Genomic DNA, 15,866 nt, shown 5'->3' with positions numbered 1-15,866 from the left:
ATGCCTACCAGTACTGTATTCAGAGCTGATGTCTGTTAGAAGATCTATTTGCATTTGATCAAGCCATTATCCCTGCTCCATTGAAAGTCTCAATAAGATACTGTAAAAGCTGCTTGACTTTGATATGTTTCTGCCCCTGACAGACTCACCTGAGAGCTTCTTTCTTTTGTTTCTTCGTTCACAGCCTCCAGTGAAGTTTCTGTCTTCTGTACTTGGCAAAAGTAACCTTCAGTTTTCTGGTGTGAATATAAAGCTGACCATTTCAACAAGCAGCCTCACTTTGATTAATGTTGACACTCAGCAGGTAGGATACATGTAATCAGTGTCCTTTTATCCATGCTACTGTTTTCTCCTCCTCAGTGGCTTCTGAAGGAAAGGCTGGGCCCTTCAAAGGGAAAGCAGCACCCTTTAGCAGACTTGTGCATGCCTAGTGAAGCTGAATTACATGATGCCTCTGCATTTAAAAATGAAAGCACTTTAGGGGAATTGGACGTGCAGCACATGCCCTTTTTGTTTATGGTGGTCTGTTCCATGGGGGGATCCTTAAGCACTTGGCAAACTGTTTGTGTGTATGTCTGCCTGCACAGTGCCTCAGTGCCTGACAAAAAAGGCACTAGTTCTGACTGGACTTTCTGACTAGTCTTAAGGGGAAAAAAAAAAGGATATAAATATTAAGTGAGAGCTTGGCTTTGGTGTCATTCAAAGCTATTTTACAGCTGGGTAATATATATGTACAATCAATTACACTATGTAAAGTCTCTAGGCTTCATCGAGGTGTGTTCCTAAGAGCCTGGAACTGGGGTGTGCTCACTTCCTTCTTGGCAGATGTGATGAGGAACTTTGTCCTGCCCACCTAATTCCTGTTGGCTTCAGCTCCCAGAATGATCTCGCCTTGGGCCAGCAGCAGCTTTTGCTCCAAGCTGGAGCAGGGGAACATCAGAGAGGTAGTTTTGGCTCACTGGCTCTGAGGAGTCCCTGCACTGAGCTGATGCCACAGTGAGCATCAGGCAGCTCTTGGGGGTTTGTCTGTACCACAGAGGTCTCCTGTCCATTGGACATCCGTGCTAGGAGGGATTAGGGTTTATGGCACAAGGTTTCCTTTTGGGTGCAGCAGGAAAGAGCTTCCCTACAGCAGGTGAAGCTCTGGGGTTTGGCAGCTAAAACGTGGCCCTTTTAACCTGTTCCTGTTTGTACCAGGTGGACAGATCTCTTTCCAAATACATTGATGTGCTGGTCATTGCACACACAGACATGCAGGGCACTGTCTTGAAATAGTTACTAGACCTTTTCAAATGGAAAATCCTGTTTATTCTTATTCTAGTCTTGTGCTGCTACCTAGCATATTTCATTGTGTTCACACCTGAATAATTTATTGCACTTGATTTTATAATAAAAAACAGTTTGTCTCCAGAGATGAGGTAGTGTTTGAAACCAAGAAGAATTGATGCTTGATCTAGCTTGTGAAATTTCTGCCAGGTAACAGTTTGGTGCTAATGGTGAGAGAGAATATGATCAGACTATCAATGGGCCTCTTTGTAAAAACACCACCATTATATACATCAAACATTTAAACAAAATTATTGGTAATTTTAAAATTAATTCATATCCCAAGACTTTGCAAGTGTCTGCAGTTACTCCCCCTTCAAAGTTTCATTCAGCTTCATCCTGACTAGGTTAGAAGTTGGTGATTGAATTAATTCTGAAAACTCTTTAAGGAAGATTACTCAGGGAGCTAGACATTACTAAACATGAATGAGTAGTCTCAAAATTATTCCTATTTTTATCTCCTTCCTTCTCTTCATGTATTAATGGACTGAGTTGTCATGAACTTAATTGCTTGCTCTAGGAAGATATATGCTCTGCTGTTTCCTAAGGTGTGGCCTATGATCATGTTTAACTAGTTTGTTATGCTTTTCAGATTATTGCCAACCATCATATGCAGTCCATCTCATTTGCTTCTGGAGGTGACCCAGTAAGTATTGATTCATAGGATACACTTCTGCAGGTATAATGAAATTATTATGAGAATAAAAGTAACTGCAAATAATTTGCTTCATCCCTTCCTACCACAAACACTAACAGAGTACACCACACTTCTGGATTGTGACCAGTAATACAAGAAAACTGAGGAACTGGGACTGAAAAAGAGCTCTGATTTGGGGATCTAAAAATAAGAATATTAACAAAGGAATTGATCAGTACTGTGGTTGGATTACAGATCCCTGTAATCCAATACCTGTCACAAAAGTGGTCAGCACTGGCACCTCTATACTTCCAGATGAATTTTGAGTCAAACAACTCCTATGAGACAGATGTGGCATAACCACCTTTTTCCTTCAGATAGGGCTGTTCCTCCTGGTGTCATAGTTATGTAGTCATTAATGTTTTCAGGTAAGAGGCTTTCCATCCTCTTCCAAACTCTTTACTGCAATGATTGTAAGCAGGAAATGTCATCTATAAACAAACCCAGCCCTGCCAGTGTTCCAAATTTTACCCTCCATGTGGCATGAACTTTTTAAATCAGTTTTGAATTTTCTGCCCTTCAATTTTGTTAAATGTCTCCCTGTTCTTCTGTTATGAAACAGGGAAAAGTGAAGGCTCTTTGGGTCTTGCTTTTGATGACATTGTGATGGAAGCCAGATCCAACTTTGACTGGAAAATGACAGATCTGCCTCTTTGGATTTAGGAGCAGTCAGGAGAAAAAAGCTGGGAACTGGTGCTGTGTGGCTGACAGCCCTTCTTTGGAAGGGCATGTGGGTGATGTAACTGGAGCTTTCTGGAGCTGGGCTGGAAAGTGTGCAGGAAGAATGTCTGCAGTCTCTGTGCTGTCAGTCCTGCACCCAGAAGGGAGATGCAGCACTGGCCTGGTGCCAAAGTACTACATCCTTAAAGATCCCATTTAAAGCTTAAGGCATTTTGAGAGTCTAAGAAGTTCAAATTTCACCTTGAGATGCCTGTGCTATCCTAATACACCATGCTGCACTATAGAGTCCTTGGACTTTGCAGACCCTTCCTGATATGGAGTTCCAAGTAGCTCCAAGTGATGGCATGCTGTTGTACTGAGCATCACCATGTTAATGCCCAAATAGTTAAACAATTTAAATATGTCCTTAAGGTGACTTGCTTTTGAAGTTTTTACCATGTCCCATATGCTGGTTGTCTGGTTTGTCTTTATGTAACATTTCCAGTTTGAAAAATTCAGGTATGTGTTTTCAGACCTCAGCTAAGCAGGTTGGATGAGTAATTCTCCAGGGCCTTTTTCCCTTTTTCAGTCTTTTTTTATATTATGATCCTGCATTGGTCTTGTGCAGTGATCCCATCAGATGCCACAGGCTACATAGGGCTGGGTTTGGTAAGTACTTAATGGTAGGGCCACCAAGAGATGTGCTTGCACACAGATGTGCTGCAGGAAATGGGCTTGGTGGTGCAGCTGGTGACACTTCTTAATGGAAGGATATATAAAATAGAGGTCTTGCTCAGCAGTGGTAACTATAAATCTAGTGGCCCTTCACATAATGGGAAATTTTGGTGTCTTGTTCAGGTAATTTTTTCAAAATTCCCTTTACATTTAAAATGGGAGACAGTTTTCCCAGGACATGTCTATCCACCTGCCCCTGCACTCAGGGTCCAAGCACAGTTCAGTGTCGCTCTGGGCAGTTAAGGAGTAACACTATTCTGCCTGAAAATTAAGCCTCTTCTGGCTTTATTTTAAAGCAAAGTCATCCAGCCATGTGCATAAACACTACAAAGACATACAAATAGCAGGTACTGCTCCAGTTACGTTAGTTTCTGGTTGCTCTCTAGATCTAATTTATTTTAAAATATTTATGATCTTTAAGAAAAAACTTGAGAGGAAAAGGAAGGAAATTGAGTTCACTAGATGCATAAGAAATATTTAGCTTGCTTTGTTTTAATGACATTAACTTTGGAGATTTAAAAAGAATAATCTAGGACAAGTTCTGCTGCCCCAAGACCTGCCTCTTGTGTCATTCATTGTGAATTATTAAATGATTGTTCTTGTGCATATTGCAAATGGGGCCTTGTTTCCTGCCAGCTGATTGCATCTTCCCTCAAGAGAGCTATGCCTTTAAGCTGTGAATTGCATTTTCCCCATCCCGCCTTAAAGATCCAAAATAACAAAATGCATGTTTAATAATTAAAAGAATGTTATTCATTACCTCACCAATTTTACTATAACACTGAATTATCAGGCCACTCTTTGCTTTTGCGGTATGACTAGAAATGTTGATTTTTCTATTCCAGTTCCCTTTTCAGTTTGCTTAGAAAAAGAGGATTATTTCAGTGCTGGCTGGAAGGAGAATCAGAAACAGACAACTGATTATACTGTGGTTGTCTGATTTCAGCAGCAGCTTTGAGATCCAGAGTAATTTAACCTGATCGTAGCCAGACTAAATTTGGGCAGCAGCAATTGAGATCAGATACCTATTTTATTCTGCAGCATTTTAAAGTTTAACTTTTCTCTAAGACTCTTTCAAAACTCAGCCTTCATGCTACAAATTGGAAATGTTACAGTATATTAGCACTGTCATTTACAGTATATTAGCACTGCTTTATACCTTCCAGTGATATTGATAAGGGCTGTCCCAGCCAAAAGCTGATGAGTTACTCTGAGGGAGCAGTGGAAGAGAGCAGCACTGCCTGCTGATGAGGCACCAGTTGTGTTTCTACTCTGCTTGCAGAGCTGGAATTGAATACACAGTTTATTGAAGACCCAAAGAATGCCAAATGGTCTGGTGTGTTTTTTAGAAGGAAAAGATCATGGGACAATTGTGTCCACAGCCACTAGAGTGTCACTGATGTTTGCCTTAGCTCACTCTGCCAGTACCTCTGGTGGTCTTTCCCTGAAGGAAGCACACATTTTAAAGCTAAAAATATATCTGTCTATACTCAATTGCTTTGCTATGGTGGTAGGGTGGTTCATCATGATAATTTTCAATACATTTGTTGTCTTTTTTCCCATAGGATACAACAGACTATGTTGCATATGTAGCAAAAGATCCTGTTAATCAGAGAGGTATTGCAACAATTATCAAATTGTTATATGTGTTTATACAATTGCTTTATTTGTATGTAACAAGAAATTGTTTGACTGTTAAAACAAGAAAGCTACTGAACAGCTCAATATTCTGTACAATTTCTGTCTGTATGGATAGGGCTAATGGTATGTAGGCTGTAGCTTTAAATGTCATGTTCTTTGTGCAACAAAATGAGAATCTACAGGTCAGGCTAAAGCTGTACCAGCTGCTGGCTCCATGCAGGGGTAGGAGTTTTCCCTGCTCTGGGACAACTTCCAGGTGAGGAAAGGGTAGTGAATGAGCCTCCTCATCTAACCCAGACTTCTGGCTACGTTGCTAGAAGGCAGAGGGGTGTATATTTATATATATACTCAGGTGTACGAGACCTTCTCCCCTCTGGAGGCCAACCCAGGGGATAAAATCCCTTTCCATCACTTATTGTTTGTGGGCAGTAAAAGAAAGACTGGAATTTGGCTGCTTCTTTCATGCCAGACAATTCTCAGAGCAACCCCGCTGATGGCTCTGAAGCTGGTAGTGGCGACTCACAGAAAGGTGCTGTGGGTGGCTCATAAGATCAGGATGTTTTCTGGAGAGGCTGGGCTGGAGCCTTACAGTCTGGTCTGCCAGCCCTCAGCCCCAGGCTGCCACAGCTGCCCATACTTGTGTTTTCATGGTGTTTCACAAGAAAACTGCACATTGGTAGGGCTGGTTCTCTCCCCTGCTGCTCCTTACTGCAAGGCACAGGGAGAAAAGAAGATGCAGGAAGCATAAATGGAGAGTTTCTTTTATTGAGGTATAAAAAAAAAAAAAAGATGATACTGTGATTAATATATCTAGAGCAATGTCCTTAGCACGTGATCAGTCTCAGTCTGTATAATGTCCTAAAGCTATATACGTGCATATTTTCATGCCCATTTTTATTGTGATAAGCTTAAGAATTTTCTGTTATAAATTACATTTAAAGTAATTAAAGTAATTAAAGTAAGGTGTCTCTTTGCAGCATGCCACATTCTGGAATGTCCCAATGGGATGGCGCAGGAGGTGATAAACACCATAGGGCAGGCTTTTGAGCTCCGCTTCAGACAGTACCTGAAGAACCCATCCAGCCTGGTTACACCTAATGAAAGGTCAGCACATTCTCAGTCACTTAACTGCTGTTTTCCTTCTCTTTAGTACTTTTCAGGAAAATAATACATTACACAGAGTGGTTCATAAGTAAGATGCTTTGGATATGCTTTCTGGACATATGCTAATTGTAATATATGTCTGTATGTGCAGAGTATAATAGATTAAAATTAGCTTATTCCATGAAATCCAGTGGTTTCTGTGACATTTGTATAGGTGCAAAACACAGAATGTAGCTGTACTGTTCCTTAGATAAAACAGCCTTGTCTTAAGTCATGCAAGTTGAACAAATGTTCAAATTACTCTGCCCAAGTAAGTTCAGCTCTATAAATAGCACACACACACACACACACACAGGCTGAGCTCAGTCCTGACCTGTGCCAAGTTTAAGTCTCCTGCAGCTGTAGAAAGTGTGGGGTGGGGAAAAAAGCCATTTTAATTCACCTTTCTGCTATTCTGCTTATGCCCTGGCAACAGCCTCGGGTTTCACCTGGCATGACTTACATCAGCCTCATGTACTGAAATAAACACAGCCAGCACTTGGCATTTGGAAGTGTGGAGCCCTGTCCTCTGCACATTGCCCAAAATACAGGGCCTAGATTAATTTCTGGACCACGATTCACCATTTCAATTACCCTTTTTCCATTGCACTGGGGACACAGTTCTTGCTCTAATTTATGGCTCTCCTCACAGGTTAGCCATGCCTATTTTTCTCAGGCGTCTTTTACTGTAACACCAAATTTGATTGCCTGCTACCTCCTGTGAGCAGGCAAAGCTGTAGCACCATTTAACTGCATCCTGAGCACTGGAGCCCTGTGCAGGCAGTGTCCCTGGTACAGTGCCTCATGCAACACAGCAGAGCTGGTTTTATTACATAAGAGCAACTCCAGCTTATATTTATTTCAGTGTATATAGTGGTTCTTGCCATTCCACTGCTAATACTGGTCTGTTTTCCCTGGGGCCAGTAACCAGCAGAAAAGCCTTTCCTATGAAACTCTGCTAGGTTATGCCACAAGTATCATAGGAGCAAGGAGAAATGGCAGAGGCTAATTAGATTTCCTCCTGGAGCATAACCTGCAGCCAGCCCTCGGGCAGAGAAGTCGGATATTGCTGTGTGAATGAGTCACTCCCTTCCAAACTACTATGAATCACATAATCAAATACTTGCACTACATATCACATAATCAACTACTTGAACTTTATCTCTTTCCTGCTCGAGGCCTTTTATCCAATTATACTCTTGTTAATCAGAAAAGTAAGATTTGAGATGAGTTTTTTTATTTTGGGACCGGAGACAGTACAGGAAGCACCTAGTTGCTTTGCAGTGTATCAGCTGTGCATTTAAACTGTCATCGTTCTGGTTTAGCTCAAGAAAAACATTGGGCACTCTCCTTCATGTCATTCAGTGTTTTCTTCAAGCTGAGACAGAACACTTATATTGATTATGGTTATTAAATTCAGAGTACATTCCACTCAGGAAAACAACTTTTTTTTTTTTTTTTGGTAGCAGTATTTGATTTTCTAAACCATTTATAGGCTTGTCTGATTAAATGCCATGAGGTTTTAATTTCCTCTTGTAGGTCTGTCTGCCCCCCAGCAATCTCTTAGATTTATACAGTTCAGCCTATAAGCCAGAGGAATTAGTTTAATGGTCAGAATTTTGAATACCTTAATGAACAATATATTGACACTCTTCTCTAAAAGCTTCAGTAGGTACCTCTTACATTTTCAAGTCAAAGAAAAGGTATCTGGGCTTCCCAGTGCTAAGGAAATAATGGTACCTCCCTTTACCCCAAACTGAGATGACTCAATTTTCAATTCAGGAAGAAGTAACTGGAAAAATAAACAGCTCTGAAAGTTCAGGCCCAAAGCCCTTTACAGCCTCCATATGGCTGATCTGTGTATTGTGCAATGTGCAGACACTGGGGACATTTGCCTACACTAGAAAGCAATTGATTACATCAGTAGTTTTTTTTCCCCCTTTTTTTTTTTCAGTGAGGCAGCAAATACTAATGGATCAGCTGGGAATTCACAGGAGAGGCAGGATCATGAATATTACAACGAAATTCCAGGGAAGGAGCCTCCCACCGGTGGAGTGTTAGACATGAGAATGAAAGTGCAAACAGACCAAAGGGCTAAGTGTCCTTTCCAGTACAAAAAGCAGTATTGCTCAGTAAGTACATCATCTTCTGGGATAAATATTCGTTGCCTATTATGGGAATGAATAATAAAATTATTATTCATTACTGTGGTGTTAAAGCATGGCATTAACATCAGAACCAGGTCCTGATTATCCTGGGAAAAGGTTTTTTAGGCTAGATTTAATGATGCTTAGTACATAATTGAATCCCAAAGCACTTTCTGAATATTAACTGGTTTGTCCTTAGAGTACTTTTAGGAGACCAAGTAATATTCCCTTGTTCACTCGTTAGCTGTAAGAAGAAAATAGATACTGATTTAAATAGCTTGTCTGAGAGAACATCTGCAAAATCTGGGACCTCCTGGCTCCTGATTCTGTGATCTGATAAATATTTCATCCTTTCCATTATGCTCTACAACTTATACATACAACATCAACTGATTGCAATACATACACAACATTCATTACTCTTGGAGTGTTTCAAGAGGCTCTGTTAAATCAGCCACAGAAGATGCAGATATCTGTGGCTCTTGTCTGGGATAGTGGGGAATAAAAACCAATCAGGGAGTAAAAAGAGCCAAGTTCAGACTGGCTGCACAGACTTTACAGCCTGCTGAGCGAATCCTTGGGAACACCATCCTTTCCCCATTCAGGAAAACAGGCACCACTGCTTTGTTCAGAGGGAGCACACTCATGTGCCTGCTGGAATCCAGTTGGTTCTGTCTAAAAATTTGCTGCTCCCAAGTGTTACTTGTATTTGGTGGCCACTGCTCCCAGGCTGCTCTGTGTTGCTGTGCTACTGCTCCCTCCATTTTTTGCTTGAACACCAACCATACTCTACATCTCGGCTGTGGGCCTGGTGGTCTCCACCTCTCCAGTTCTCTAATTCTAAAAGTGTTTTACTGTATTCTGAGTTTGCACCTGAAGCTTGCCAGTTGTTCCAAGGAGTTACCCTGTGGCATGTAAATGAAAATGCCTGTTTACCATGCAGCGTTACCTTGTGTTTTTCCCTTCAGTTCCCATTCCAAGACAACTTGGTGACCATTTCACTTTCAAACTGTGATACCTGTAGTTATTTCTCCTTGTTTTTATCACAAGGGACATTTATAAGTATGTTAACTAACTAGTGCTTGAATGTTTTAAAGTTGCCTGAGTTTTCTAAGAGACTGCTTTGTGTGACTGTTTTTACAATTTTTCTACAGGCAGGCAGCCCAACATTCATCAATATATATGAAAATTGTCCAGAAGAAAACAAAGCTGTGGGTATGTACTCTCTTTTCCTTCTCATGTATAAGCAGAATTAACCAAGGCAGGCTGCCTGAAAGAGCTGTCCCTTGGCTTTCGATACAATGGTGAAAAGTGTTCTATTTAGTGGGTCATTTTTAGTTCCGTAGATGAAGGGCAGACAAAAAAGCCTTACAGCTTTTCTAAAGGCCACTAATCTATCTTCATGTCTGCTGGCAGTCTTATTTTACTTCTCATGACACTGTACAGTAGCTCTTTGTTTTTTTAATTCTCTTTCATACTCTTTGTTGTTTTATTCCCTTTTTTCATACCCTTTGAAAAAGGAAGATACTTCATTACATTTCAGTCTTTGAATATACCCCTTCCCCCTACAAATGCTCAGTGAAACCCAAATTATTAGTATCAGATTGTTGTTCCGACAGAGCCTGGTCCCTTGGCTTCAGCATCACTGACTTCTCAGTGTGACTGTGCCCTTCCCCTGCCTTAGGCAGCTTTGTGCCCAGGATCAATTTGCCTTTAGCAAAACCTGCTCTCAGGGACCCCAGGAGATCATCAGCCTCCATCTCTTTCTGGTCTTCCCTGGCCACAACTGACGCCCTGAGCACATTTCCTCAGCTTATCTCTTTCCCTGCACAATGAGGTCCTTTTTGAATTCCCACCTGCACTGCTCTGAAGTGATCCATTACTCTGTCTGCAGGGGATACTTCACTTTCTTGTGTTATTTCCGATTCAAGGGAGGGAGAATCAAATGGTTTCTACAAAGAGAGGGTGAACAAATAAAAGAATGAATGAATAGATCTATGAATAAAACGTTTGCTGAAGAGCAAAAATATGCCTGCTATTTGGCAAGCTGCAGTGCTATTATTTTCATACCCTGCAGGGGATATTCTGTGAGCCTGTTCCTAGGCTTGAATCCTGACCTGACAGATGTGGCTTTGGCTCTCCAGAGCCACAAAGTGCCAGACCCCTCCATCTTTCCTGGTCCACCAGAATAGCAAGAGAGAGAATTGTTCAGCTTCCCACAAGCTCTTTTTGTGGTGCAGAGGGGAAGGAAAGGGTTTTGCAACAAACAACATATATGGTTTGTGTCTCTGTAGAATCATATATATTAATTTCTTTCCAATCAGTGTGGAGTTCACTGCTGACATCGATTGAAGCAGAACTGAATCAGTGCAGAAAACTTCATTCTAATTAATTTTGGATAGTGTACCTTGTGCCTTCTAGCCATAAGGAAAAACAAGTTCATCTGCCCATGTTTCTTTTCCTTCTGAATTACTTTAGTGGGATATGAAGAAGTACATCATTCCTATTTCAGCTGTTACAGTTACTTAAACTTGAGATTAAAAAAAAAGAAAACCCAAGGAAATCTGTGCATACTTTATACCAATTGCAGGTAATTGTGATGAAAGATCACAGAAGACAAAAAAAGAGGCAACAGTATTGAAACCTGCCTACAAAACAGATCTCTTTGATGACCCTTGTTACATCAACACACAGTCCCTGCAGCCTGCAGCCTGCACAGCCCGTGGTACAGCAGCAGCACAGAGCCAGGGGAGCCCTCTGCGCCAGCCCAGTAGGTCCCACTGCAATACCATGTCTGTCTAAGCCCTCAAAATAAGGGGCCTTGTCATCTGTGTGCAGGGAGAAAGGCTGGGTTTTCCCATAGGAGATAGGGAAAAGGCGGGGGGAAGAAATCTATCCTGCTTGTTTGTTGTTTTTGCTTGTTAAATTCAAGAGAAAGGGGATTAAAGAGTAAAAATATCGACAGTAAACAAGCAGAGTAACCTTTCATCTTCTGTAGTCGATTGATGACAATATACAGAGTTCCACAAGTAATGATAAGCAATTCTTTAAGATGAAACAAAACCTTGGGACAGTGGCATGCCTCAAGGAGGAGGGTTCTCCTGTATGCTCAAGGTCTTAACCACTTGAAGGTGGAAGTGACCTCAGATGGCTTTGCTTCACAGGCAGTAGCATGCAAGGCAAGGTCAAAGTGGGATCATTGTGACTGTCTTTTCTCAGTTCTTCCATAAGTGACCACTGAATTTCATCCAATAATTTCTAAATCAAACTGTTTGATCAGTAGTATCTATTAAATGTGTGTCAAATTAAAACTTGATTTATGGACTCAAAGTGGTGGATATCCATTAAATAATTATATAGTTGCTACTGATTGTCCTCATTATTGAAAAGACTTTATTAGCTTTGCCTTTTATGGTTTCCCACTGAGTGTTTTCTCTGTCGGAGTTGGCTCCACATGAGAAAGTGGACAAAGGACTGGGCAGAACTACAATAAACAAAATCTGTGACCATTGAGACATTTCCAACCTGGGGCTGTATCATGCTCTAAAAGGAACTGCCTATATCCTGAGGAGCCTTAGGTTGCACAATTCCATTGAAGAAGTGGTATCCTCTTATTTTCCTTAGAAGAACCCTGCCTGTGAATCATTTGCAGTCTGACTGGCTACATCCCAAACCACCCAGTTTTTTTAGTACATTCAGAAATTGTTCGTTTTTTCACAGCAAATGCATCATGCTGTAATCCTTCCCTTCTGGCTATGTTGGCTATGTTCTCTTACATTCCTGCACAGAGCTGGAGCCACTCAACATGACTCTCCCAATGATCTGTGACAATCTCTTCAGAGCTCATTAAGGAAGAAGGAAAAACAAGATCTTAAAAAAAAAAGCTAAAAAGCCAACAAAAATCTTGTTTTTACAGAGAAGATTTGACTTTTTAATACACTCAAAGAAATATAAACCCAAAACAGCACAGCATCAGAAAAATTCCTGGTTTTATTCCCTGTTGCCTAGCGACCCAAGGTTTTGCCATCTAAGGTAGGGGAGGAGATGGTGTGATAATTCTACCTAATGCACTGCAGGGCTTTGAGCATTCATGTGTGCATATTCTTACAGTCTGTAAGGTTGGTTTGACCACAGCTTCAAGACTGAACCATTTGAATTTTTAAAAAGCTATAAAAATACTGTCTTGCATCCATTTAGGATGAAGTTCTAGGTGAGGTGTCCGATACATTTCCCTTCAATTCATTTCAGAGTTACCCGAAGCTATTCAGCAGAGTGCCACGAGCAACACAGCTGGTCTCTGTGTTCTGCCACAAATAAAGCAACAGCTAAAGAATGAAGATTGTTACCATGGCAAATTAAACAGGAAAGCAGCAGAGAGCCTCTTAGTCAATGACGGGGATTTTCTGGTGCGAGAGAGCACAACGTCACCTGGGCAGTTTGTCCTCAGTGGACTTCAGGGAGGGCAAGCAAAGCATCTGCTCTTGGTGGATCCTGAAGGCAAGGTATGAATATTGCATACACTGAAATTTCAATGCTGCTAAGGTATTTCAATCCAAAGGCACGGATGCATTCCAGGAAGTGGAACTGATTTGATTCCATCCAGGTTATTTAAATGTAGCCAGTGGCTTCAGGAGGTTTGAGAGTTCAATTCAAGAACTTATAAGCGCTGAAGTACCATGGAAATAGAAGTGAGGTACTTAAATAGTGTTGTTAGTCCAGATGCTGATAATTAGTGTATACCCTTAGCACAAATTTTGAGTTGATATTATATTGCTAGAAAAATAACCCTAACCTTAAATAATGAATTTCTGGATACAAAAAAGGTAGAGCTGGTTTGTTGTCAGTTCAATTCTACTTGTTTCTGCTCAGGGCTGGAGGATGTCACTCTTGAGTGACATCTCTGAGGAGGGAGTAAATCAGAAAAGTAATCCTCAGTGGGATTTAGGAAAAAAAATATCTCTTCTGTGGAGAAAAAAGAAAAAGTTATTTAATTCCCCTTTGCAGCATCAGCCCAGTTCTACATACAGTCTCTTTAGCTCAGCCCTCTGCTTTTCATGTCACCTAATGGCAGGTCAAAGGACAGATCTGAATTGCTGTCTGCAGCCAATGGTCTTGCTCCAGTGAGTTCAGTGGCTCAAATGCCTTTTGACTTTAATGTGCTAGGATCATGTCCGACTAGTTCTAAGCACAATCTAACCATAAATTTATTTTTTTGCTTTTTTCGTTAGGTGAGAACCAAAGACCATATATTTGATAGTGTGGGTCATCTTATTCAGTATCACATGGAAAATAATTTGCCAATCATCTCCTCTGGAAGTGAAGTGAGCTTGAAGCAGCCTGTAAGGAAAGAAAGTAATATGGGACACATGCAATATCACAAATAATCCCTTGGATCTCACAAATCCCAAAACAATTCATATCTGAAAACTGTACCGAGAACTTTCTATTATGAAGACAATTCAAAAAAATATAGACTGCACTTTCTGCTGCTGTTCCAGAAGAAACCCTTTTGTGTGTGTATGTATGAATATATGTATATGTGTATATCTATGTAGATCTATAGAGATCAACAAGCATAGTTATATAGATACATATAATCTTAATCTTAACGAAATTACACCTTCTGAGTGCGAGATTGATTTGTGAGAAGGTATTTTAGACATGCACAAATGTCACTTTCGAGGTCATACTGAATCAGTAACTATTTAAAAGCACAATTAAAACTCTACATACAAAAGCTCACTTGAATGAACTGCTGGAACATTAGTATGTGCCTTTTAGCATAGAATTATTGGAAACCAATGTTATTTATAATGAATTAGTTTTGGGTGGTTAAACAACGTGTCTAAGCTTTTAACTATTTGCCAAAAACAAGTACAATTTGAATATTACTAAACTGTCATCTTCTTTCAATAGACACTAACAATTTCATTTTGCTTGTAACAGCACTTTACTAGCAAGTAATGTTTGAAATGAATAGTGTTCACAGTACAGAAAGATTGTCCAGTTTCTTAATCATTTGTTGTCACTGACTACTCAAAGATTTGAGATTATGAACACTTACAAAGTTGAAATTAATATATGTAACATAATTTTGGAATAGAACTTGTTGAAGGACAAGCATGCTAGATCCTGATATTTTTGTCTTGCATATGATTTTACTATTATTATCAATTAATACTGGAGACATCTTTTTAAAAGGTAGACTAAATATATTTTCATTGATTACATAGTTGTTTACAAACTAGAAAAGCTGAACAAAACTAATGATACATTTTGAGAGAAAACTCAAAATGTATTTGAAAGATGTTTGAACTTTGCATGTGTCCTTATTCAGTGTTCTTTCCAAAACAAGATACAGTTTTCCCCTCTCTTCACGTAGAGTCCATTTGTTCCTAAACATGGAAAAAGGTCTTTTAAAGGAAATCTATTAATTGTTTTGCCACAATAAATACTCTAAATATGAACAATCCTACGTTCAGAGTGAACAGTGATTTATTTTGCTTCCTGTTGAAGAAACAGTGATTTAATAAGTAACTGAAGAAAGGCAGGGGAGATTTGGGAAATGAACTGGTAGCCCAGGTGATGGCCTGAGAAAGTTGTGCCTTTAAGATAAACAATGTCCTCTGGCATGAGCAGAGATAATTCTCTCTGTCTCCCAGCCCACCAGCTCAGGTTCCTAAGGCAGACAATTGTTGTGGAGTTCAGCAATTGCTGGAAGATTTGACTAGAAAAAATACATTCTGTTCTTTTGCCTGTGCTCATGTTAAGTGGGACGCTGTAGTATGAGCTCTTTCCTCTGGAAAACAGGAGGAGAGGTCATATACAGATAAAATTATTGAAAACAAGCTTCCTTGAAGGAGAAAATATAATGTAAAGAGCCACACTTAGAGCTGACTAGGAAAGATCTTTATTTTTATTCTCAGCCAATAGCCATAAAATGCATTTCATTCCTCGATAATAACATGATTAGAATACTCAATTACATATACTGAAGAAATGAGAGGTTTTAAAACATTAGCAGTTCAATTCCCTGCTAATAATCTGGAATGTTTGATGCCTTCAGACAGGAAGCCCAAGCTTATGCCTGTTCTATCCTATGCAACGTGTTCACAGGCGAAGGCCTCCAGCAGGAGCTCATGCTGGAGCTTTGTGCCCTGGCAAGGATGGCTGGGAAGAAACTGGGACTGGAATATTAAACCCCTGAGTAACAGCCTTTCCATTCTCACGTCTTACCAGACTTCATAATGTGCTTGACATGACTTTATTGATCAAACAGTGAAGCAAAACCAGCTACTTCTCTGGCATGTCAAGGGGAGAGAAAGACCTGCATAGGGCTGGTTTGATATTTGCATCAAAGCTGAGGTTTGTGACAGGTCATAGAAGGAAGATGTGCTGAACTCCGTCTCTATTTTTAGTACAAATCCAAGTTACTCATGACCAGAATAAGAGCATTTGGAGTTATGATAGTATGAGATCAAAGTTGTTTGACTTTGCCAGTCAAGATGCTGTCTCAG

The 15,866-nt window shown here is 40.2% G+C and overlaps 1 protein-coding gene across 1 annotated transcript in view; it reads left to right on the top strand.

Annotated features, from left to right (window-relative positions):
• SHC4 (SHC adaptor protein 4) overlaps window positions 1-14,825 on the top strand; it is a 31,794-nt gene extending 16,969 nt beyond the window's left edge. The window contains exons 4-12 of the mRNA XM_051796571.1: window positions 185-304; window positions 1,919-1,972; window positions 4,984-5,035; window positions 6,037-6,163; window positions 8,157-8,334; window positions 9,504-9,564; window positions 10,940-11,119; window positions 12,598-12,851; window positions 13,578-14,825. Of these exons, the coding sequence (XP_051652531.1) occupies window positions 185-304; window positions 1,919-1,972; window positions 4,984-5,035; window positions 6,037-6,163; window positions 8,157-8,334; window positions 9,504-9,564; window positions 10,940-11,119; window positions 12,598-12,851; window positions 13,578-13,733 (1,182 nt within the window). The 3' untranslated portion in view covers window positions 13,734-14,825. The remainder of the gene's footprint in view (window positions 1-184; window positions 305-1,918; window positions 1,973-4,983; window positions 5,036-6,036; window positions 6,164-8,156; window positions 8,335-9,503; window positions 9,565-10,939; window positions 11,120-12,597; window positions 12,852-13,577) is intronic.
• Window positions 14,826-15,866: the final 1,041 nt, after the last annotated feature.

This window comes from Manacus candei, unplaced genomic scaffold (assembly GCF_025592945.1).
Source record: "Manacus candei isolate 608988 ecotype Guabito, Panama unplaced genomic scaffold, ASM2559294v1 h1tg000046l, whole genome shotgun sequence".
Classification (NCBI taxonomy): Eukaryota; Metazoa; Chordata; class Aves; order Passeriformes; family Pipridae; genus Manacus; species Manacus candei.
Note: the sequence above shows the minus strand (reverse complement) of the source record. Positions and strands in the feature narration are given on the sequence as shown.